This window comes from Balaenoptera physalus, assembly GCF_965194825.1.
Source record: "Balaenoptera physalus genome assembly, chromosome: 5".
Taxonomy (NCBI): Eukaryota; Metazoa; Chordata; class Mammalia; order Artiodactyla; family Balaenopteridae; genus Balaenoptera; species Balaenoptera physalus.
In genome coordinates this window covers 9,609,838-9,636,041 of record NC_138884.1, presented here as the reverse complement: position 1 = coordinate 9,636,041, position 26,204 = coordinate 9,609,838, and the positions used below count along the sequence as shown (strand labels likewise).

The 26,204-nt window shown below is 40.8% G+C and overlaps 1 protein-coding gene across 13 annotated transcripts in view; it reads left to right on the top strand.

Moving 5' to 3' along the window:
* Positions 1-26,204, top strand: part of FAM13A (family with sequence similarity 13 member A) — a 349,193-nt gene that overhangs the window by 230,214 nt on the left and 92,775 nt on the right. Inside the window, exons 1-2 of one of the 13 annotated variants that reach the window (XM_082461664.1) lie at positions 7,296-16,730; positions 18,512-18,556. The exons of 10 other annotated variants lie outside the window; for them this stretch is intronic. In XM_082461664.1, coding sequence (XP_082317790.1) covers positions 16,474-16,730; positions 18,512-18,556 — 302 coding nt within the window. In that variant the 5' untranslated portion in view covers positions 7,296-16,473. Of the gene's footprint in view, positions 1-7,295; positions 16,731-18,511; positions 18,557-25,390; positions 25,496-26,204 lie in introns of those variants that run through there. 2 more of the 13 variants (XM_082461665.1, XM_082461666.1) reach the window with 2 other exon arrangements.

Sequence of the window (26,204 nt, the reverse complement as noted above, 5' to 3'; positions counted from 1 at the left end):
GATCTGTCCATGGTGAAAGTGGGGTGTTAAAGTCCCTACTATGATTGTGTTACTGTCAATTTCTCCTTTTATGGCTGTTACTATTTGCCTTATGTATTGAGGTGTTCCTATGTTGGGTGCATAAATATTTACAATTGTTATATCTTCTTCTTGGATCGATCCCTTGATCATTATGTAGTGTCCTTCTTTGTCTCTTGTAATAGTCTTTATTTTAAAGTCTATTTTGTCTGATATGAGAATTGCTACTCCAGCTTTCTTTTGATTTCCATGTGCATGGAATATCTTTTTCCATCCCCTCACTTTCAGTCTGTATGTGTCCCTAGGTCTGAAGTGGGTCTCTTGTAGACAGCATATGTACGGGTCTTGTTTTTGTATCCATTCAGCCAGTCTATGTCTTTTGGTTGGCACATTTAATCCATTTACATTTAAGGTAATTATTGATATGTATGTTCTATTACCATTTTCTTAATTGTTTTTGGTTTGTTATTGTAGGTCTTTTCCTTCTCTTGTGTTTCCTGCCTAGAGAAGTTCCTTTAGCATTTGTTGTAAAGCTGGTTTGGTGGTGCTGAATTCTCTTAGCTTTTGCTTGTCTCTAAAGGTTTTAACGTCTCCACTGAATCTGAATGAGATCCTTGCTGGGTAAAATAATCTTGGTTGTAGATTTCATCACTCCCTTCTGGCTTGCAGAGTTTCTGCTGAAAGATCAGCTGTTAACCTTATGGGGATTCCCTTGTGTGTTATTTGTTGTTTTTCCCTTGCTGCTTTTAATATGTTTTCTTTGTATTTAATTTTTGATAATTTGATTAATATGTGTCTTGTGTGTTTCTCCTTGGATTTATCCTTTATGGGACTCTCTGCCCTTCCTGGACTTGATTGACTATTTCCTTTCCCATATTAGGGAAGTTTTCAACTATAATCTCTTCAAATATTTTCTCAGTCCCTTTCGTTTTCTCTTCTTCTTCTGGGACCCCTATAATTCAAATGTTGGTACATTTAATATTGAACCAGTGGTATCTGAGACTGGCCTCAATTCTTTTCATTCTTTTTTCTTTATTCTGCTCTGTGGTAGTTACTTCCACTGTTTTATCTTCCAGATCACTTATCCGTTCTTCTGCCTCAGTTATTCTGCTATTGATTCCTTCTAGAGAAATTTTAATTTCATTTATTTTGTTGTTCATCACTGTTTGTTTGCTCTTTAGTTCTTCTACGTCCTTGTTAAACATTTCTTGTATTTTCCCCATTCTGTTTCCAAGATTTTGAATCATCTTTACTCTCATTACTCTGAATTCTTTTTCAGGTAGGCTGCCTATTTCCTCTTCATTTGTTTGGTCTGGTGGGGTTTTACCTTGTTCCTTCATCTGCTGTGTGTTTCTCTGTCTTCTCATTTTGCTTGACTTACTGTGTTTGGGATCTCCTTTTTGCAAGCTGCAGGTTTGTAGTTTCCATTGTTTTTGTTGTCTGTGCCCAGTTGCTAAGGTTGGTTCAGTGGGTTGTGTAGGCTTCCTGGTGGAGGGGACTAATGCCTGTGTTCTTGTGGATGAGGCTGTATCTTGTCTTTCTGGTGGGCAGGTCTGCGTCCGGTGGTGTGTTTTGGGGTGTCTGTGAATTTAGTATGATTTTAGGCAGCCTCTCTGCTAATGGGTGGGGTTGTGTTCCTGTCTTGCTAGTTGTTTGGCATGGGGTGTCCAGCACTGTAGCTTGCTGGTCGTTGAGTGAAGCTGGGTCTTGATGTTGAGATGGAGATCTCTGGGAGATTTCCGCCATTTGATATTATGTGGATCTGGGTGGTCTCTTGTGGACCAGTGTCCTGAACTTGGCTCTCCCACCTCAGAGTCACAGCCCTGACGCCTGGCTGGAGCACCAAGAGCCTTTCATCCACATGGCTCAGAATAAAAGAAAAAATAGAACAAAAGAGAGAAAGAAGATAAAATAAAATAAAGTAAAATAATATAAAATAAAGTTATTAAAATAAAAAATAAAAAATAATTATTAAGAAAAATATTTTTTGAAGTAAAAAAAAAAATAGAATCCTAGGAAAAATGGTAAAAGCAAAGCTATACAGACAAAATTACACACAGAAGCATACACATACACACTCACAAAAAGAGAAGAAGGGAAAAAATATATATATATCGTTGCTCCCAAAGTCCACCTCCTCAATTTGGGATGATTGGTTGTCTGTTCAGGTATTCCACAGGTGCAGGTACATCAAGTTGATTGTGGAGCTTTAATCTGCTGCTCCTGAGGCTGCTGGGAGAGATTTCCCTTTCTCTTCTTTGTTTGCATAGCTCCCAAGGTTCAGCTTTGGATTTGGACCCGCCTCTGCATGTAGGTCGCCTGAGGGCGTCTGTTCTTCGCTCAGACAGGACGGGGTTAAAGGAGCAGCTGCTTCGGGGGCTCTGGCTCACTCAGGCGGGGGGAGGGAGCGGTACGGAGGAGGCGGGGCGCGCCTGCGGCGTCAGAGGCGTCGTGACGTTGCAGCAGCCCGAGGCGCGCAGTGAGTTCTCCCGGGGAAGTTGTCCCCGCATCACGGGAGCCTCGCCATGGCGGGCCGCACAGGCTCCCGGGAGGGGCGGTGTGGAGAGTGACCTGTGCTCGCACACAGGCTTTTTGGAGGCGGCAGCAGCAGCCCCAGCGTCTCATGCCCGTCTCTGGAGTCCGCGCTGATGGGCGCGGCTCGCACCCGTCTCTGGAGCTCGTTTAGGCGGCGCTCTGAATCCCCTCTCCTCGCGCACCAGGAAACAAAGAGGTAAGAAAAAGTCTCTTGCCTCTTCGGCAGCTGCAGACCTTTTCCCGGACTCCCTCCTGGCTCGCCGTGGCGCACTAGCCCCTTCAGGCTGTGTTCACGCCGCCAACCCCAGTCCTCTCCCTGCGATCCGACCGCAGCCCGAGCCTCAGCTCCCAGCCCCGCCCGCCCCGGCGGGGGAGCAGACAAGCCTCTCGGGCTGGTGAGTGCTGCTCGGTGCTGAGCCTCTGTGCGGGAACCTCTCCGCTTTGCCCTCCGCACCCCTGTGGCTGCGCTCTACTCTGCGGCTCTGAAGCTTCCCCCCTCCGCCACCCGCAGTCTCTGCCCGCGAAGGGGCTCCTAGTGTGTGGAAACCTTTCCTCCTTCACGGCTCCCTCTCACTGGTGCAGGTCCCGTCCCTATTCTTTTGTCTCTGTTATTTCTTTTTTCTTTTGCCCTACCCAGGTACGTGGGGAGTTTCTTGCCTTTTGGGAGGTCTGAGGTCTTCTGCCAGCGTTCAGTAGGTGTTCTGTAGGTGCTGTTCCACATGCAGGTGTATTTCTGATGTATTTGTGGAGAGGAAGGTGATATCCGCGTCTTACTCTTCCGCCATCTTGAAGCTCCTCCTGCAGAAGGTTTTAAAGTGACGTAATAGAAGTGCTGTAAAAGCAAAGAGGACTTCTCATTGAATAAATTTCAAGTCATTCAAGGCCTTTAAAAATCTGGCTCATCCTACATTCCTGACTTACTCTTCCACAGTTCTTTATTGTATACCCAGGCTACATTGCAACGACATTATTCAAATATCCCAGTGGTTTCACATGTCTGTATCTTTGCTAACGTGTGCCCTTTATCTGGAGTGTCCTTGTTCCACTTTGTCCATGGTCAATTTTCATCTCCTCTAGGAAGCTTCCACTAACTCTTGCCATTTCATATAATTGGAATCACAGAATATGGATCCTTTTGGATCTACCTTCTTTCACTTAGTATCTGATTTGGTGGTTCATCCATATCATATCATATATCAGTATTTCATTCCTTTTCATGACTGAATAATGTCCCATTGTATGTATACACCACATTTTTTTATTCATCAGTTGATGGACATTTGGGTTGTTTTTACTTTTGGACTGTTATGAATAATGCTAGTATGAATATTTGTGTGTAAGTCTTTCTGTGGACATGTTTTCAGTTCCCTTGGGTATACGCCTAAGGGTGGAATTTCTGGATCATAAGGTAACTCTATGTTTGACTTTTTGAAGAACTGATAAGCTGTTTCTCAAAGTGGCTGCTTCATTTTGCATTCCTACCAGCAATATATGATGTTTCCAGTTTCTCCACATCCTTACCAACACCTGTTATTGTCTTTTTTATTATAATCATCCTGCTGGGTGTAGAAGAATGGTATCTCATTGTGGTTTTGATTTGTAGTTCCCTAATGAGTAATGATATTGAGCATCTTTTCATGTGTTTGTTAGTCATTTGTATATCTTCTTTGGAGAAATGTCCATTCAAATCCTTTGTCCATTTTCAAAAATTGGATTGTTTGTCATTTTACTGTTGAGTTAGAAGAGTTCTTTGTATGTTCTGGATACTAACCCTTATCAGATATATGGTTTTCAAATATTTTCTCATTCTTTGGGTTGTCTTTTCACTTTTTTGATAGTGTCATTTGAAGCACAAAAGTTTCTTATTTTTATTAAGTCCAATTAATCTGTTTTTTTCTTTTGTTTATGATTTTGATGTCCTATCTAAGAAACCATTGCCTAATCCAAGATCATGAAGATTTACATCTATGTTTTCTTCTAACAGTTTTATAGTTTTGCCCTTGTATTTAGGTATTTCATCCATTTTGAATTAATTTTTATATATGGTGTGAGGTACAGGTCCAACTTCATTCTTTTGCATGTGGATATTCATTTGTCCCAGCACCATTTGCTGAAAAGATTATTCCTTTCCCATTAAACTGTCTTTTTGGTTTCCTTGTCAAACATCTGAGTCTGATGTTAGAATAACAAAAACAAAGCTAAACCTACTAGCTCTTTTCTTCTCTCACCACCGTTGTTTTCTAAAAACATGAACTTCAGTTTAGTAGAGAAATAAGCATGGCTTAGATTTATAAAATATTACAGCACAATCCAAAGATTTTATCCTATTTCACACAGTGATCAGGGAAGCCTATTAGCCTCCTACCTCCCAAATCTACCAGTGTATCCATACCTGTACCCTTACACTCTGCCTTCTCTCCTGTCTCAATGGATGAACCAAATTTGTACCTCTCTGGGGTCAACCCTTGTGCTGGTACTCTGAACCCCATTCTCTCTCACTCACTCAAGGACTAAGTTAAAATAATCACTTCCTTCCCCTATGACATCAATTTTGCCCTTCCAGTTTCTTCCCATCAGCATAGAAACATTTTATAATAGCTCTCAATATTTTTTAATCCTCCCTAGAAACAATATCCCTCTTCTCTTTTAGAGCTCTGGTAAAGGATTATATGTACTTGCTGTCTTTATAGGCTTTCTTCCCATTCTTTCTTCACCCGACACACCACTGAAATTGTTCTTGTCAAGGACAGCAGCAGTCTCCATCTTGCCAAATCCAAAGGTCAGTCTACTGTTCTCATCTTACTCTTATCTCTCAGCAGGATTTGACCCAACTAATGACTCTGTTTTGAAGCACTTTCTTCACTTGGCTTCTGTAATACTACACTCTCCTGGTTTTCCTCTTGTCTTATTGGACACCCTTTATTAGTCCTATTTGCAAAATCTGTCTTCTTTTCCAAGACCTCTCAAAGTTAGAGCACCACAAGGCTCAGTCCTATGACCTCATCTCAAGCCGTGCTCATCTTGCATGCTTTCATCCAGGTCCACAGTTTTGAATACCATCTTTATTCCTATGACCTCCAAAATTATACCTCTAGGTCCAGCCTCTCTGTTATATTAGAAATTATTATATCCAATTTTTAGGACAAGCTACTTAACTTAGGGGTGCCCCCCAATGCAAAGTGAAAATGTGGAGCCCTCTGTTAAAAATCACTGAGAATTTCAAGATGACAACAGCAGAGCATTAAACCAAATACAGGGCTTTCTGAGTGTGGGCCCTGTGAAACTGCATACTTCATATACCTATGAGGCCAGCCCTGCCTATTGGCTACCTGACAAGTATACTTGGATATTTAATGAGCATATCACACTCAATCTATATAAAACAAAACTCCTAATTTACAATTCTGCCTTAAAAAAGACAATCCCATTTCTACTCAGGTTTTCCCCCATCTCAATAATTTGCACCATTCACCCAGTTACTCGGGCCAAAAATCTGTGATTCCTCCAGTTTTCTCAGCCAATCCATAAGCAAGTCCTATTGGCTCTGCCTTCAAAATATATGCTCAAACATCTGGAATCTAAATTTCCACCGTCTCAAATCATCATCTCACAGATAATTTTTCATTACAAAGAGGAAAGGTTCTTTTACAATTTAGAAATCTCACAGTCACTACTTGAACCAAATGATTAAACTTATCATCGTGGATAAAAAATGATAAGATAAGCATAAAAGTATTTTTGAGGATTAGAAATGTCACAGAAATATATTACTGATTATTAAATGAAAATTAATGTTATAAAACAGTATGTTGTAACAGTATGTTATACTGCATAGTCCTAAATTTTTTATTGTGGTAAAATATACATAAAATTTACCATTGCAGCCATTTTTAAGTATATGGTTCAGTGGCATTAAGTACCTTCACCTTGTCCCATCTTTATACATAACTATATATATTATATATAAATAGAGAAAAATGGAAGAACATAGAATCGTATTAAATACCGGTTATGTAAGTGATGGGATTGTGCTTGACTTTTACATTCTTTTTCTCTGTATTTTCTAAATTTTCTGTGTGAGCATAGATTGCATAGTTTGCAGTAAGAAAAATGTTTTTTTCTGTCTTTTAATTAAAAGATGACATGTTTCAAGGAAGACATAGTAATTGTCAGATTTTAGAGAAATCATATAGAGTGACAACTGAACTGCTTTTGGACTTGACAATTATGGTTTCACTCATTCAAGAGCATAAAATCCCCTGAGTAGGAGAATCGGAAAGGGCAGCATATGAGTAGCCCAGAAAGGCTGAGTTTTTTTGTTTGTTTTAATTTATTTAATTTATTTATTTTTGGCTGCATTGGGTCTTCATTGCTGTGTGCGGGCTTTCTCTAGTTGCGGTGAGCGGAGGCTACTCTTCGTTGTGGTGCGTGGGCTTCTCATCACGGTGGCTTCTCTTGTTGCAGAGCATGGGCTCTAGGCGCGCAAGCTTCAGTAGTTGTAGCACGCGGGCTCAGTAGTTGTGGCTCGCGGGCTCTAGAGCGCAGGCTCAATAGTTGTGGCGCACAGGCTTAGTTGCTCCGCGGCATGTGGGATCTTCCCAGACCAGGGCTCGAACCCATGTCGCCTGCATTGGCACGTGGATTCTTAACCACTGCGCTGCCAGGGAAGCCCAGAAAGGCTGAGTTTTGTTTGGATGAGAGGGTATGGGTTTGGGAGGAGGATTCCAAGCTAGGAGAAATGCCTGAACAGGAAACAAGTGGGCAGCAGAGCCCGACAGTGGGCAAGCACGGCTCAGCCTGCCTGGACCTCCAGTTCAAGTGAAGGAGAGAGTGATATTGTGTGTGGAGATGGAGGAGTAGAAGGGCCCTGTTTGTGTGTGTAGAATTTGAATTTTACTTTGTTAAGCTATGAAGAGCAATCAGAGCTTTCTGATATTATTAAAGCAGCGTTTTGGGAAGATCACTTCTGTACAGTTTGGATTTGTGGTGGGAAAGACCAAAGACCAAACCTAATATGAAAGCTATCATCCAGAGGTTAAGTAATAAAAATTTTAACTAGGGGGAGGGGTGAAGGAAATGGAAAAGAATAGGTGGTGGTAGTGAACTCACTGAGGATAAGAGAGGCAATATTATTTCATTTAAGCTTCTCTTAGTAACAGAGTATCCATTCAGTTATCACTCGGTTTGGCCAAACTCATTACCATCTATCTATTCTACACAGAGTGATTTGAAGTCTAGGCTGATGTTATTTCCAGCAGTACGCATATTTGTCCAAAAATATTTCACTAGGTTGTTTCCAGACTCTTCAAATTGGATTGACTTACATTTCAGTGTTGTCTTCCTGAAGCAGCATTTTGGAAACTTATTATGGAATTATAATTCACTTTTCAATGTATTTTTTCACCTATTTAAATAATGAATTAACTGCATTGCCTATTTGGAGGGGACCATTGCTTTTATTAGCTTTACGTATGAATTTATGTATAAGTCTAGTTTTTTTCCTAATTTATTTGAAATTTCTTTGTCCAACTTGTATATCTCCTCACTAAAATTCAATGTGGAAAAAGTTTTCTGATTCATTTATGAATTCTAATATCTACACATGAATTGCACTAGAGAAAGAAGATGTTAACACATATGCAGTTATTTAATGCAGTGGGTCCAATTCTCTGAAACATTGAATTTAAAATGGTTTTTTAAATCAAGTCATTTAAAATGCTCTAGAGATGTTGATACTTTAAGGCACCATTACTGTGATTTTTTTAATTTTATTTTTTTATTGAGCTATAGTTGATTTACAGTGTTATATAGTTCAGGTGTACAGCATAGCAATCCAAAATTTTTATAGGTTATACTCCACTTAAAGTTATTGTAAAATAGTGACTATATTCCCTGTGCTGTATAATAATATATCCTTATAGCTTATTTTATACATAGCAGTTTGTACCTCTTAATCCCCTACCCCTATCATGCCCTTCCCCCTTCCCTCTCCCCACAGGTAACCACTAATTTGTTCTCTATGTCTGTGAGTCTGTTTCTGCTTTGTTATATTAATTTGTTTGTATTTGTGTGATTTTTTTAATGTGACCTATTTTTGGTGATACAAATAATCACTTTCCTCTCACTTTCCTTCTTAATATATTTTCGCTCATTCATTTACTGAGTTGCTTGAAAGCAAAGCATGCCACTTTAAAGTAAATTAATTTTATCAGCCAGTGTATTGCCATTGAGAGATTTTGTGCTCATGCTAAGTATTTCGTATCTCAGAAATTTGAAAAGTTTATTTTATGTCTGAGGGATACAGAGTCAGCTGTGATTACCAATCGGTTACCATTGCACACTAACCAGTTTTGACGTTTCTCTAAGGAAGCCCCGCTGAAGCCTGCTTCTCCCCTGCCAGGAAATACCATTTAACAGGGTGAAAGGTCACTGGGACAGTCTGAGGCAGCTGATCTCAGGTGTGGTAGCAGCTGTTGTGTGGGACATGACTTATTTTGTGAGAACAGAAACACTATTATCTGGGCTCCTGAGGGAGATTTGGAGAAAGTCATGCCCAGGGAGTCCCATTCCAGGAAAATGTGCTCAAGCATTTATTTATTGGCAGTGATCACTAACTGAGATTCCATCTGGCAAAAATGTGGATTTTTCACTGTCCCAGAAAGTTGGAGAACAATTATGTAAGTTGTTTCAAAGAATTTATTTTTAACCATTTTTTATGAAGAACTTGCAGTCCCTCCGTTGTTAGAAGAAATTCACTTTTTTAAGAAAAAATAGAGCCTCTGTTTGAATTTCTATATAACTGTATTTATGTGCCATAAATTACAGCTAATTGTCTTTTTTTGTTAATTTTTATAGTTTTAATGATTACACTCCATTTACAATTTTTATAAACTATTGGCCATATCCCCCGTGAGTATGTACTGTAATTACTTGTCTTTTGATTTGAAATTATTACTCAGTCTTTCTGGCGAAGGTTCTGACTCATATTGGGAACGCTGGAATCAGTTAGTGAAATCAGGGAGTCAGTGGGGTGGAAAGGGGAACCCTGAGTAGTGCCTCTTCAGCTCTGGAGGGCTTTCAGCCTTGCCTCACTTTTTACAGCCTTCTCCTCTGCCCCCAACGGCGGCTCCACGGGATTTTAGAACCCGTAGTGAACCCTGTGTGCCATTGTAGGCTCCCCCAAGGCCAATCAGATACGTTTTAATGAAATAACCGCATACACCGTTTTAAAAGCAAGATCCATCATTAGAATTAAAGAGGTGTGTCTTTGGAAAAACAATTATATAATTTCTCTCCCCATGGGATTTTTTCCAGTAGTCTTCTAATATATACTAAATAAGTCTAATAAATAAGTGAGGAAATGTTAATTATGTTAATTTTATTAGTTATTTTTATTGGGGCCTTAAGTAAAGCAAGCTTCTTCGTTTCTGCTGTGACTGAAGAAAAATAGTTTACCTAACTAGAAATTCCGTATTCCTATTAGCATGAACCTGGTTTAAATGTCACTGTTTTGCTTTCTAAAATAAATCTTTAATGAGGTTTTATAATAATTCTTTGAGTTAAGAAATACTGTAGGTTTGTGGGTTTTTTTACATAAAAACAACTGACGGCCTACCTGTCAGTTCCATATGTTTTTAGAGGAATATAATTAAGAATACAATTGAAAACTTGATTTTCCATCTTTTCTATTTCTTCCTCTTTCCTTCAACACCCCATGGCAACCACTTCCTTCCCCCACTGCAACTACAGCTGGCTTCTACCGTTACACAGCACACACACGACACACAACACAACACACACACACACACACACACACACACACACACACTCTCTCTCTCTGACTGTGGGCTCAGAGTAGCAAAAGAGGTTTGTTCTGGTCCACTGTATATCTTTGGTTCAGACAGCCACTATTAGACTGTATAGACCTTATTTAATATATATGCACTCATCAAAATGTAAAACACAGACCAAAAGAAAGGATTCTTTATTTCCTATAGCCAGTTGATAATGTGTGTTATCGATGGGTGAGTATAATACTTTACCATCTTTAAAAGCTTTCGTATGGTGGAAATGCTGTGGCATTCAGATGCTGGCTTCGTGTCATACACTTATTAGCTGCATGCTCAAGTTAATTCTTCATTTCCACATCTATGAAAATGAACGCAGCATAACTTCTCAATAAGTGCCGGTTGCCTTACATATACCACCCTTTCAGTTCCTTCTCCCCCCGACTCTTTTATTTTTGACATTTGCTGCTGTCAGTGATGATGAAGTCCGCTGATGAGCCCTGAAATTCACTAGTGTTCTAACCCAGATTGCCAGAGAGCAAGTTTAGTCAGAATCCTTTGCAGCAGTACCAGGATATCTAAATTATATGTGCCCTGAAAATCCTGGCTTTGTGATTATGAAAATCCTGTCAGATTTATTCATTACCATTTATGAATACTATGCGAGCATCTTGTGGAAGGTTTTGCTCCTTAGTGCAATTTATAAAGATTGATTTAAAAAATATGAGGAAGAAACCTTGCCTGAGAAGCACCTTCTTACCAAACTTGTAAGAAAGAAATTATTGCAACATATTTTTTCTTAGGAAACAAATCGATCTGATGTTAGAACAATATATGAAAACAAATTAATGTGGCCAAGAAATGGTCTTGGTTCTTTGGTTGCTTCAAATTGATGTTGAAATTAAAACAAATGAAGCCACATCATTTTTGGAGCAGTTGCTGCTCTTGATAGCACAAGTGCAAACTCATATTGCCAAACACTTGGAATCTGCTGAAGAAGTTATGTAAGAAAATTAGAAGTCTGCAAGCCAGCTGAAGTGTAGAAAAGGAAATAAACACACTAGGAGAAATTGGATAATGTAAAATGCTTAAAAGATTTTGAAAGTTTTGGATAGAATCTTAACTTTTTGCATCTCTGTGGTTGCACATCAATGTATAACCCCAAGAGTTTATTTCTTTACTCAATTGTTGGTTATCATTATCCTTCTTTTGAAACTCCAAGAAGTGTCTACTTTATCTTTAGTGTAGGCCTACAATGGGAAATATTAAAAAGTGGGTAGAAATATTGCTTGATAAGTTAAAATCTAATTAAAGGAACTATATGCTTCAGTCTCTGGTGAAGAGTGATTGACGTATCAATTCATTCAATCAGCACTTATTGAGTGTCTGTTCTGTGTAACGGCTGCAGGAAAAATACAATTCTTGTCCTGGAGAACTTACGTTCTAATAGGGAGATAATATTTAGATTCAAATAATAATAAAATGGTGTGCTGGGAAAAAAAGATAAATATCGTAAGAGATGCAAAGGGCTATCTGAGTTAAAAGGGGCAAGAGATTTGTTCCATCTGGCCTAAGCCTGAGTATACGTAGAATTTTGCCAGGAGAAGATGGAATGGGAAAATACTCCAGACAAAAGGTAAATGTTTGGGGTAGAAAAGTTCAGAGCAGATTTGAAAATAGTGTCCAGGTACATCTGGAGTGGCTTCCTTAGGGGAGGTATAAGCAGCTGAACTGGAGAGGGACACTGGGGTTCATTTCAGAGGTAGCTGAGAGCTGTAGAAGCTTTCGAGAAGAGGAGTGAGTGACCAGATCACAACCACAGTAGAAAATTCACTCTAATAGTGAAATGTATTCACTGGGGATAGAGTGAATAGAGGCAGAAAGGTCGTTTTGAAGGTTATCATGATACTGCAGATGACCAAGGCCTACTGATTAAAGAGACATGACAGGTCAATCAACAGATTTGGTTAAGGAGAGGAAAGGGAGGAGTAAAGATGACTTATGCTTTGAATCTGATTCATAAAGAGAATAATAACATCATTAACAAGAGGGTCCAGGAGGAGGAGAATTTTAAGAATCAGATAATATGAGGCTTTGAAAGTGTTGATTAGGGCGATAATACTAATAATTATGGAGCACTTACTTGCCAGGAACTATCCTATGTGTTTTACATACACGATTCCATTTATTCCTCAGAGCCATTTCAGAGCTTTTAAACAGCTTGCCCAAGTTTATGCTGCCTGTCTGTGGCAGAGTCAGAAACCAATCCCTAGGAGCATAATTCCAGAGCGCAGTTTATTAAGCCCTAGTAGAATGCCTGTATTGAAAGATGTGGGGCTGGAAGGTGAGGCAGGAAAGGCGTAAGACAGGAGGAAAGACAGATGAAATAAAAGGAGGATGGAGTGACTGGGGACACTTGGAGAATTCCCGGGAAAGATCACAGAGAGCCAAAGACTTTCGGAAAACTGAAGGTGGGTGTTAATGAAAAGTTGAGAGTAAAAAGGCATCTAAGACGAAGCGTTTAGATTTAGTGACCAAAAGAGCATTGGTGGCCTTATAAAAGCAGTTTCAGAAACGTGGTGAAGTCTGAAGTCCATTGACATGGGGCAGAGGAGTAATTTCTGAGGCACTGGGAGCCGCAGAGGTGGGCTTTGGGGAGCCTGTCAGTGGGAAGGGGAGGGAAATGGCACCGTGTCACCAGAGGGTAGGACTGCCGAGGAAAAGCTTTCAAGGCTGGGGGGCACTTATTCGGGTGCCTGTCGGAAGGGGGACAGATTTAAGATGGAGGAGACATGAGGCTTCTTCCTGAGGAAGGATAAAATGATGAGATCCAATACATGGGTAAGAAATTTGAGTCCTATGAGTGGGGACATGTTCCCCTAGACTGGGAAGAAGTCAAAAAGAAGGAGGCAAAGGTGTGTGTGTGTGTTTGGAGGGGGCCGGGGGGCGGTGGTGGTACTTCAACCCCTAATGCAAAGACGATCAAAGGCACTCACTCATATTTGCTGATCTTGACTTTCTTAGTAAATTTAGGAGGCAGGGTAATTAGTGACCGAGAGAGATTCAGATTTGTGCCATTGGAGAAGGTCAGCAATAGTTTCTGTGGGAAAGTAGTCAAAAATCAGTCAAAGACAACTACAGAGTTTGCCCCGGAGTACTGAGGTTCAGGCCAAGATGAAATAACAGGAAATTTTAATCTACCCCGTTGCCAGGGTTCTGTGACTTCCTTTTGCAGTGTTTTAGCGTTTAGAAGTTTGGAGGCTTTTAGTGTTTTAGTAGGGCATGCAGCCGGCGGGATGCGTACAGGGTGAAGAAGCAGAGGATGCTAGTGAACCTGTTTTTAGAAATAACTAAATGCTGAGGAAAGCCAGGAATGCGCCTTTTTTAAAGCTGCACGTTAGCTGGTCTGGGTGCAGGTTGTCCTCTGCAGACATGGACCGTCGGAGCTGAGTAGCTAAGGAGAAGGAGGAGGAACGGGGGAGGCAGGGGCAGGACGGTTCTGAGGGATGCACGTCCGGGGGCTCGTGCGGAGGAAATGCAGGCAGGGTATCAGAGTTTGAGAAGCTGGAACCAGCAGGGTTCAAGGAGTGGTACTCCTGCTGCCTGACGGTGAAGAACTGACGTGAGGATGTGGGACACAGAGTAATAAAGCTATTCCAGTGATTGAGGACTCTGGCAGGGGGTGTAGTTGAGAGGAGGAGCTCCGGTCCAGGTACAGATTCAAAAATGATCATCAAGTCATGCCCCCAAAATCGACCAAAAACCAGAAAAAGGAGGAATTGTGATAAATAAATAATAGAGACTTGAAAAGGCAGCTAATTACTGAGTTCTAGTGTTAGGTGATTTTCAGAAATGACCACTGACATCTAACTACTAGTATGGCATGTTCGAGGGATGTTGATAGCAAGACTTAAATTATCAGGAAATATATGTGGAATAAGATTTTAAATTTGAATGCCCCTGTTCATCAGTATTTTACCGCTAGTATGTATTGAATGTAAATTATAGTTTGGTTTAACATATTTCTGAAATGCTGGGTCCTTTATTGTTGAACTCATATGTCTATTTTAGCCATGTAGTATTGATGTGTTCATAAAATTGGAAAAGACAAAATATTATTTCTGTCATTTGAATTTTAACTATTTCTAAAAATACTTGTTGTGAAATATTTTAAAAACTCATGTAGAATAGAGTAAGCACTATGCTATGTAGCAGAGTTCTGAAGCAGACCTGAGAAATTCTGAATCCAATTTCTGTTCTGCCACTAACTTTCCATGTGAATTTGAACAAATTAATTTTCTAGTACCGAGTTTACTCATCAATAAAATAGATATTATGATATATAATAGTGATTTCCTAACTCAAGAAGTTAATTGAAGTGTTAAGCAAGATGTAAAGTTGCATTTTTGAAAGATAAAAAACTTAAGCAAATATATAGAATTAAGTTACTGTTACTGGAGAATCCAATTAGTATTTCTAAATCTAGAATCAAAACAAAGAATATATTGACAACTTAAAGTAAGTTCTGGACTTAACTCAACTTCCAGTGTTTTAAAAGGCTGATTTTAGTTACTGATATTCTGTCATAATGTCTGAACATAAGTTTCAGGATAACTAATCCATTTTCATAAATATGATGGAGGATTTAGTCAGACAATGAAATATTTTTATATAGCAAAGGAGAGCAGACGCTTACAAAAGGACTTCGTGTTCTAAATTCAGAATTATGAGTGATCTGTAAGAAATCTGGGAAAAAATACAGGGGAGAAGGATACTTTTTTGGTCGTACCAGCCCCCTCTGTTTCTTTTTTTTTTTTTTTTAATTAATTAATTTATTTATGGCTGTGTTGGGTCTTCGTTTCTATGTGAGGGCTTTCTCTAGTTGTGGCGAGCGGGGGCCACTCTTCATCGCGGTGCGCGGGCCTCTCACCATCGCGGCCTCTCTTGTTGCGGAGCACAGGCTCCAGACACGCAGGCTCAGTAGTTGTGGCTCACGGGCCCAGTTGCTCCACAGCATGTGGGATCTTCCCAGACCAGGGCTCGAACCCGTGTCCCCTGCATTGGCAGGCAGACTCTCAACCACTGCGCCACCAGGGAAGCCCCCCCGCTCTGTTTCTGAACGTCATTAACTCTAGCTTTCTGCCCTTTCTTCTACTAAAAGCTGTGCTCTGGACTTTGTTGTAACTCTCGGCAAATCCTATGATATGAAAGAAATCTTATTAAAATATATTTTTACTATTGTTGCAACGTTTGAAACCTGTGAATGAACAATTATGTTCCTAAAATAACACTTTAGTATTCCACACTGAAGAGGAAACTAAGGGAGAGCTGGATAATTAACAGGCATTTAGCAGACCTTACGAGAAATTGATTTGGTGTTACCTGTTAAAAAAAAAAAAAAAAAAAAATCTATAAATAAATAACCAACCAACCAAAAACATGCTGGTGATGTTCTTAGAGGAAAATGACTCTTTAAATAAACACATTCAGCTTTATAAGGATAAACAGAAATAATCAGTTGAAGTACTTCCGTGGGAATAGCCGTTTTGATCCCTTGAGACGGTGGGCAGTCTTAGGACGTGTTTGCTCCCCAGAAACGAGAGCTATGTGCCTTGGGAGATGTCCCCAGTGACTAGTAACCACCGCAATGTAAACAGACATCAGCAGGAAATAAATATGGGTAGGGCAGGAGTCTAGAAGAATGCCTGTGTGCCTTCTAGAAAAGTGTCACGCCTTCCAATGCTAGTGGTTTGATTTTTTTGGTTTTTTTTTTTTAAGGAAGAAAGGAGACTGAGCAGAGCTCACGCCTTGTGTCACAGAAACCTTTCGTTTCGGAGGCAGTGTCTTTCCTTGACAAATGGATTTCCTTGTTGGCAGTCCTCCGAAACGTTGAGAAGTTGAGGGACCCTTTGCTCTTGCTGCAGTTATTGGTTGCTTTCCGCAGACGGACAAGCCCGTCTGTGGAAGGGCTCGGAGGAGAGTGTCGAGTTACCAGAATTAGGCAAGCCCGCCGCCGAGAAGCCGCGGCCGCAGAAGCAGCAGCGCCTTTAAGCCCTGCGGCAGCTGCTCCTCTGATTGGCTGGCGGGCTCGGCTGCTTCCCTGGAACAAAGGTCAGAGTGGACTGCGGTGGAAATGTGCAGAGGCAGCGAGCGAGCGAGCAGCCCCGTAGCTCCGCCCGGGGAAGTTCGCAGGACGCTGGCTGGCGGCAGAGCAACTTGCTTCTCCGGCGGCGAGCTGCAGCCTCGCGCCCCCAGCCCAGCCCAGCCGCTGAGAGCAGCCTGGCCCCCCGCCCCCGAACAGACGCCCTGCTGGGCGCCGAAGACACAGTTGCGAGGGTCCCTTGCAAATTTCCAGACAACGATGGCTTGTGAAATCATGCCCCTGCAAAGGTAGTGTGCTTTCCTATTTGGTTCTGTTCTTCTCTTCTGTGTTTTCTCAATGTTCCAAAACCGTGTAACTTCTTTGCCAGTACTTGGCATCTTTCAGTCATGTGCCGCAAACTGTGTAGAGTTCCTTGGACGTAACGTGCTTCCCCGAGACCAGAGGAGTGTAGATATTTGACCGCTTCTTTTGCTGACGCTTCTGCCCAGCTTCTCATCTTCTTCACTTGATTCGTCTGTTCAGTTATTGCCTTCCTCGAATGAAAATAAATATAAGAAAGCGGCTTTGACATCTGAAGAAAAACAGAAGGTGAAGAATGTATCGAGCGGGTTTAAAATAAAACTGAGTCAGCTTCTTAGCAATGTTGTGGAGCTGCGGTGAGCTCTAAGCTCATTTTGAAGGATGTCGACAGGCGAAAGACCTCTTAAAAATGCATCTTAGGAGCACTCCCTGCTGGAGTTCAGATCTAGGCAAGGATTTTCTATCAGTAAGTGCTTTATAATACGTGGACATAAACGTGAAGGTTATTATTTCCCCATGAATAATTCTAGATAGGTTTATTACACAGATGACATCTTTGAACAAAAACACTGCTCTGTAAGAATGATTAAGCTCAAGGCGCTGTTTTGTTCATTAATGATTGTAATATGGATCGTGGAGGGTGAGGTGGAGGAGTTATACCAGTGCAGAAAAAGGTAAATGTAAACAAAGGGCTTGTTAAAAAGAACACTGCTGGAGAGCTAATACGTGAATAAGGTGTCCCGGAACGTTGAAGCTGGAAGTCACCTCCGTGGTGAGGGAGTCCAGCCCTCCAGTTTCACAGCAGGAAAACTGAGGCTTGAAGGAAGTCTGAGTTGCCCAAGGTCATGTTTTAGGATTTTTAGAATTACTTTTGCCAATCATATTATCCTATTTCAGCCGCACCTGCTCTACATGCAGTGGCATTTGATTCCATGTAAACGCTTCCTTTAAGAAAACTGTTAGTGGAAGTGATTTTAAAAGTCAAATGGTGAACGTGGTTTATCTATAAGATTGAATAAAACCTAGACAAAAAAGTGAATTTTATTTTTAAAAACCATGCCACCCATATTTTACTGGATGTTCATGTTTCAACATGAAAATAAGGTAAACAAAAATTGAGTATTCGTTTGGAAAATGGTTCCTGCAGATGTACCCTGTGAGATAAAACGGTGTAGTTGTTTTCCTTTCACTGTAATGACAAGTGCACTGTCATGGGAGCTTGATGGGGGTGTCCCTAGAATTCCTTTTCTAAAATTGATAACCCAAGGTAGCACAGAGTGATTTATGGATAGATCTGAAATTTGTCTATATTAATTGAGTGGAAATGTCCACATGCTTGAAACTTGCAAGAGACTAAAAACGAATGTACACTCTTTGGAGTCTTGATTTGGTTTCCAACTTTAAAGTTGGGACCTTGTTTTATCTTATAATGGTGTCAGGTCTTAAATGTCTTAAGCAAGTCCTTTCTAGATAAGCATATTGGCTCTTACTGAACTCTGTAATAAGCTGCTCAGTGATATAATCACTGTTAAGAAGCAAACAGATCTTTATTCAGCTAAAATATTGTTTAGAGAGTTAAGTTGATGAAAGCTAAAATAGAATCAGCGTAATTTCCTGCAAAATTATTTTGCACTGTTAGTCCTTACTAATAAGCCTACGTAAGAGGAATAATTTGACTTTGCGTTCAAGACTGCCGATCAGTGCATTCACTGTCTCCCTGTTTCTGAGAGTTTAATTTGATTGATTACCCTGCAATCCTCACTTCCAGCCTGTGCCTGCCTGTGATTATGTACTTCTTGAAGGCAAGGAACAGGTAGGTTTGTGTTGTTCACTTCGTTATGGACCTCTTGTGAATTTAAGTGCTTATGCAGAAAACTTTCCTGTTCCTATGTATAATTGCTTCCTTCGAGCCCAATTCAATATTTTTGGCTAAGGATTTCTGTGACCCTCTAGTAAAGATGACTGTTGCCAACTGCCCGCACTGTTATCCCGCCCGGAACAGGAAAGTTGCAGAGCCTTGTGGTGCACATGCTGGCTGATGGGATGAATGCTTTGCTCCATTCTCTTTAAGAGCACTGAGGGGCTAGAAACTGAATGAAAAGAAGGGTGAGGGAAAGAATAGCTTTAAATACCAGTTAGAGAAACTCATGCTCATTCATGTTTGTATTGAGCAGAGAGGCCAATGCCTCTCATTCTTTAGGCGCATGAGAATTACCTAGGGACCTCATTTTTTAAAAATCAGCTTCTTCCTGCTGCCTTCCTTCCCTAGACTCACTGAATCTGAATCTGGGTGTGACAGGGAAAGTATCAACATTTTAACGAGCTTCCTGAAAGCGAATCTGGTACAAATGGTCCACACAGAGAAACACTGATCTAAACGCTGGTTAACGAGTATAGCTTGTATAAAGCCATTGACAGCAGGTGTCAAGATGTAAGATGTAAGATGCTAACGCTATACTACTCAACATCCCCAAATAACATGTTTAATATCAGGAGCTTAGGTGAGGTGTCTTTGTCATAATTGATGCTTTCATTTACTAGACGGTCGGTGTTACCTATTAGAACAAAGCATACTCACAGTGTTTTTTAATATTTTCTTTATGACCGAACACTACCCTATACTGCCAGTAAATCAAGACACAACTCTGCTTCAGAGAGGTCACATGCTAGTGAGGATGCAGACACATTACCAGACCGTTAGAGTTACATTACTGTGGTGAATCCAGTAATGGAGAGTATAATTAGCATAATAGTAGAGATGCACCTGCGTGGATAATATTACCCTATGTAACCTCATATAAGCATATGATCTTATTAGACGGCATGTTTGCATCTCAGTGTCTACTTAGCTTATAATTCCCATGAGTGACTTTTTAGCCTTTCTTAGCATGTTGTGAAAGTATCTGGAAGATAAATCTGTTACTGCTTATCTGTAACTAAGATGAGACTAACAGATGAGGTCGGAGGCTAAGAATGAAATAAATACCTGGGTTCGCTTTAATGTATTTTGCTATCTGTTTACAACTTAATGTAATTTGCAGACTTTCCAGGGTGGGAGTAACTATGCAGAAACTCATCATCTTTTAGAAAAACTGCAGAGGCTGAATGTTGAAAATGTGACCCTCTGTAGAGTGAAGGACTCAGTTCTTAAAGTTCACTTCAAATGGCTTAAATTAACGACGGATCTTATATGTCTTTTGAGATGGTTAAATTTTCCCAAACATTTTTAGAAATACTAAAATATTTGCACTGTATAACATTATATGGATATTCTTGCCAACTGAAAAAGTTCTTCCAAAGAAATAAAATAATGTCATAAATAAGTAGAGAAACTATATTAAGAATTGAAATAAAAGTTTTCTTCTCTGGTATTAAATTTACCTTCTGTCACTAAAGAGATAGTATGTTTTATCAGACTCTAGGCTTTACTTATACCTCAGACTCTTTGCATGATTCACATGCCATTGCCTTTTTTTCCCCTTAGATATTACGGATCCATAGGTAAGGATCTCCATTTTATGTATAGAAAGACTTCAGTAGGCTAAGCAATAAAGTCTTCACTCACTCTTATGTCTATGACAGAACTCTCAACTTCACAGCAGGATTTTGATTTGCTAGATTAACTTTCAAATAGTCACTCACTCATCTTATATCCACAAAGACTAATGATGGATGGATGACATTAAGAGCACTAGTGATTAATCTAGATTCCTTTGGTTTTAATGCATTGACATCTGTTTTCACAGGTTTAGCATCCCTTTTTTCCCTTGGTTTATTTATCAAAGTGGGAAACTGAGATTAACAATGTCAGTGTAACTCTCTTTTTCATTACTTTACCTAGCAAATTATGGTGTTCAACATACGTTATTGAATATTCATTTTATGATGGTGAAACACACCATACTTCTAAATTGCAATGGCTCTTGAAGAAGGTTTATAGCAACAGGATTAGTTAACATGTATTAGTGATCCAGCATGGGAAATTTTCACTGAATCTTCTTATCAGCAGAATTCATCTGGTCTTTTCTAAGCACTGGTGTTTAGAATGTCCTTTAGCAAACAAGTAAACACTGGGAACATGGGGATGATGTGGGATTTAACCAGGGAACAACCCAGGCAATGATGGTCCTGCTTGTGAGTCTTCTGGGTGATGTTAGAGAGCCCTCTACTGCTTGTGGTGGTGACTCCTTCAGTTAATTTATCTCTTCAACCCGTGTTATTCCGAACTTGTTGGCACTCTGATAGCACTCCCTGCACTCCCCGCCCTCCTCCTCCACAAACACAGTCTAAGAGGGGGTTAAAAGCTGCCTCGCCTCAAGTCTGGGTTAACCCTTCTGGGGTTGAATATCTGAACTTGGACTTCATCACCAGTGTGGTCTGTATTTGGTAGTAACAAGAATCATTGAGAACAAGACAGACCTCTGTGGGCTCTACTCTCATGTGATGGTTGCAGTACCTCTGGAGTTTAAATATTTGCTAATTACTGCAGATAAAGAAGATAGTATGAACTAAGGTGAGGGTATTCTTAAATTTTACAGAGATCACCCTGTCTAAAGCCACTGAAAAACTGAAAGAGAGGCGTTAGAGAGTCAGCACTAAACGGTGGGGAAAGCAATGGAAAGATAGTAAACTTGCCGTCACGAAATGTATCCAGACACGACAGCTAATTAGCCACGTGAATCTGGGCAGGTCATTTTCCTCACCTATAAAATGCGATGATAATACCTACCACACTTACTTAGAGGAGAAATTTTGTAGTTAAAGAATATTATAGTTCTTTGTAAATGATAACTATTCAAATGTAAAGAGTAGTAGCATATTGCTTTTCTTTTGATTTTGTTACTCTTACACTTGCGTTGTCTTTCAATTTCTTGAAGCAAGAGTGCTTTACACTTAAGGTGATGCTCTACCATTGCATTGTATTGGGTGAATAGTAGAAAGCGACCTAAAGCGTGATTTGTGGGAAGCGCCACTGCAAATACCATAGAATCAAATTTCTTGAAACTCTCAAAACCTTTTACCCTGTTTTTCCTATAATACTTATATATTTATGTGATGATAGAATGAACTGCCAAAAAATAGTTCGTACTATATGAAACCTTTTAAAAGCACTATTTTTTCTTCCCTTAACAAGAACCAGAAATAACTTTTTTAGTAATAGCTTTATTGATACAATTTACATACCGTGCACTTCATCTACTTAAAGTATACAATTCAGTGGTTATTGGTATATTCACAAGGTTATGCAACCATCGCTAACAGTCAATTTTAGAATATTTTTGTCACCCAAAAAGAAACCCTGTGCTCTTTAGCTCTCAATCCCTACTGTGGGCTGAATGTTTGTGCCCCTCAAAATTCATATGCTGAAGCTTTAATCCCCAGTGTGGTGGTATCTGGAGGTGGGACCTTTGGGAGGTAACTAGGTTTGGATGAGGGCCATGGAGGTGGAGCTCCCAAGATAGGATTGGTGCCCGTACAAGGAGATGAAGGGACCAGAGCACAGTCTCCCCACCCACCCCCATCCACGTGGAGGTACAGCAAGAAGGTGGAAGTCTGCAAGCCAGGGAGAGCTCTCACCAGAACCTGCCGTGCTGGCACCCTGACCTCAGACTTCCAATCTTTGGAACTGTGAGAAGTAAATGTTTCTGTTGTTGAAGCCGCCCAATCTGTGGTGTCTTGTTATAGCAGCCCAAACTGACCAAAGCAACCCTCAAGCCCCCTATCCCACCTCTAGGCAACCGCTAATCTACTTTCTGTCTCTATAGACTTGCCTTTTCTAGATACTACATTATAACAGATCATCAAGAAGCCAGATGTGGAAACTGATTTTATTTCTTGCATAGAAAAGATATATTGATGGGAAATAGTGGGGATGAGGGTAGTAAAAAGAAATAGTAGGAAGCCCTAGAAGTTGATTTTTTTAAAGTAAGTGACCCCAGTAAAAGAAATAAAAATACTGGGTAAGGGGAGAGGGAAGAGACACAGGATACATTTTATGAAAACCTTTGAAGGTTTGGGGTCAGGAAAACATGGTATCTTCTCATCAAATATACGAATAAAAATCAGAACACTTGAACGTCATAGAAATAAAAATGAAGAACTGAACTGCTTTACTCAGATCACATTGAATGGAACCAACACACTAGAAAAAGTTAAGAAGGGTTCAGGAAAAGCTTAAAATGATACCTCAGTATTTTTGCTGCCAGCAAAATGACGATGGGAAGAAGTGTAACTTTGCTGTCTAGGTTAAAATAGCCCCTGAAACTATAATTAGGAACCAAAAGCCAGCCAGAGGAGACCATTGATAAACTATGCTGTGTTTTTGTAAGGGACTCTCCATTTTCAACTCCTTGACTTGGCGAAAACTCAAGTGCCTGCCTCTGTGTGCGTGTGTGTCTGTCTGTCTGTCTCTGTGTCTGTCTCAGTTCCTCTAGTGCCGCCGCCTGGCACACACCTGCTGTGTCCACAGCGCTGGGCTCCCTGCCGTGCCTCCTCACGCCTTCACACATCCTCTGCCTTTGTTGGAGAACTTTTCTCCTGTCCATTCATTATCTTTGTCCTAATAATGCCAGTGTGACCCGCACAATTCACTCCCAGTGTCACTTACGTCCCCTAAGGTCCCCTAACCTGCGGGTCTGCACCGAGCTTCTGACTTTAAGGTCTGGAGCTCTGGCTTCCACAGACCTGAGATTCAGGATGTGAATCTCAGCCCCGCCTGGCTCCGTGACCTTCCACCAGTTGCTTATAACCTTTCTAAAACGTACTTTTCTTATCTGAAAAATCTGGTGAGTAATACCTTCCTCCAAAGATGTCACTGAGGATAGAGTGAGAGAATGTACATGAAGCTCTCAGCCCAAGGCCTGGTTTATTAGGGCGAGCTCTCGGTACTGGTAGCTCTGGATCCCTTTTTTTTTATGATAATGGTCAAATGTCAAGTTTCTGTTTCTCGGCTGGCCTATAAATTCTGGGAAGGTTGAGCCCATATCTTAATAGCCTGCGTATCTCCAGCCCCTATCATAAGCTCTGATAAGTAGTAGGCACTCAAAAAAGGCTGAGTGAGCTCTGGCCCTGGTTTTGGACGCTCACGGAGCTCGAGCCTCGGTGGACATCAACCTTTGTACACTCTCCAGTCACTCGTCCTCCTGCAAACCGGTGTAAAATCATGGCAGTGCAGATACAAGTCCTTGACTCATCTTTCTGTGCAGAGCCTTCCTCTGGCAGAGGGAGAGTTCACTGGCTGGAAGGTGACAGGCGAATTCGCATTGCTTTCTGCACAGTTTTGTGTGCCTCAAGAAATCCGCATTCAGAGTTAACGACTGGGGAAATTATATACCTGTTAAATAAAAACTATATTAACGAGCCATTAAGAATGTTATAATAAAGGTAATAATTGAAAGAAGTTAGTAAAAAAACAATTTCCTGTTTCCTTCTTCCCTTCTGCAGGTAACCCCCTATTCTTTTGCTTTTGTTTCAGTATCTAAAGATTAGAAAGCATTTTAACTGATTTGCTAATGTTCTAAAAATATCCTCTTATCCACTAATATCAACGCCCTCAAAAAGAAAGTTACTGTGTTTTTACATTCTAAACTACTGCCTCCCTAAGGCGATATTGCTATGTCTATAATAATGATAAACATCAGTTTGCTGAACAAGAATCTCAAAAACAAATCAGAGCTTCCAGCTACATTGAAAATAGTTTTGTGACTAAACCAAAAATTTCTTTAAGCTCCACCCAAACCTTTGGGTTTGCAATGAAGTAAAAAAATTTTCTTTTCCTGCTCTCAAGCCAGAACAAACAGATAGAGTGTGTGGCAAGGCCATATTCAAACATTGCCTTGCCTGAACAAATCCTTTTCTGGGCTCACTGTACCCTACAGAAAGTACAGGGTTTATATTATTGGCACAATGGCAGAGCTCCCCCTCTGTGCAGTGGGAGAAAATTAATTTTCTTAATAAGGGTGGGAGAAAACCCATGGCACAGTTGCACTTCCATTAAGTTCGGAATCGCAGGGAAGAAGATAACTTAAACTAATCAACATACAGCTCTCTGAGAATGCTTCCAGCTGGCAAAATTAATTTTACAAATTATAAACAGTGTATGTTTTAAAAATATGTAATCGCACGGTAGTGTCAGCACTCAGCAGGGTCTTGATGATGCTGGTTTTATTCCACAGCCACTGACTAAGCACCCGGAATGTACCTTGCTAGGTGCTGGTGGGGCAAAGATAAAGACAAATCCAGGAGGTGGGGCAAGCATCGGAACTCAGGAATTTTGGCGTCGTGTGCTAAGCACTGCCTCGTGGCTGTGAACAGTGTCCGGGAGCCTGGAGGGAGAAGCCGCTCCCCTCTCCAGGGTGATGGAGATGGCGTCCCAGATTAGATGACATTTGAGCTGAGAGATGAAGTATTTACCAGACAGAGAGAGGTGGCGGAAGCATTTAAGATAGAGGGAACAGCACGTACAGACAGAGTTATGAAAGCGCAGTGAGAGGTCGACAGAGGCTCACTGCCCTGAGATTGGAGGACTCTTGTGTGCCAGGTGCAGACATCTGGATTTTACCCCAGAGACGAAGGGGAAGCAGGGAGGCTTTTAGGTTAGGGGGATAAATCTGGTGGCAGTATTAAGGATAAACTGCTCTGGGCCCCTATGAAAGACTAAGGCAGTGGAAATGGAAAGGAAAGATCAGATTCAGAAGACTTGACTCTTTCTGAGATGAAATCAACACAGTCTCGTGGTTGACCACGTGTGGAGGTAAGGGATAAACTTTTTTTTTAAGGAGAGCAGTTGGCCTATTAATACAACTTAAATATTGTAACAGGCATGAGGATTCTGTCCCGTGACTTCTAAACACATCTCCAGCCAGGATCCCCTGTAAAGTGAATGTGATGCTCTTGGCTGTGGCCACAGGTGGTGCTAGTTTCCTGTTGACCTTCTCACTGTAGGGAAGATGCAAAAGAGATGGAAGGTGAAGCAATCCCACTCCTCCCCGCTTAAAAACTTTACTCCCCTTCCCTGACAAGCACACACCCTCACCACCCCCCTCCAACTCCCTAGAGATCGAAAGGTGGTCATCAGAAGGGCATCCACGGGTGGAACTAGCTGGGTAGAGGGATTGAATTAGAATGAGATGCTCCCTAGTTCCCTCCAAGTATAATAGTTCTTTGACTTGAAGAGACCAAAATATAGGTGATAAAGAATGCTGTGGTCACAAAGTAAGGAGGAATCAAAAAAAAACCAAAAATAACAAAAAAACCAGGGGTCCCTGAGTCTCCTTGACACCATCCTGTGGTATAAGCAGGAAAAGAATATTTAAAAGAGACTTGGATAGAGACACAGATGTACAGAACAAAAGTATGGATACCAAGGCGGGAAAGCAGCGGGGATGGGGGTGATGGTGGTGGGATGAATTGGGAGATTGGGATGGACGTGTATACACTGATGTGTATAAAATGGATGACTA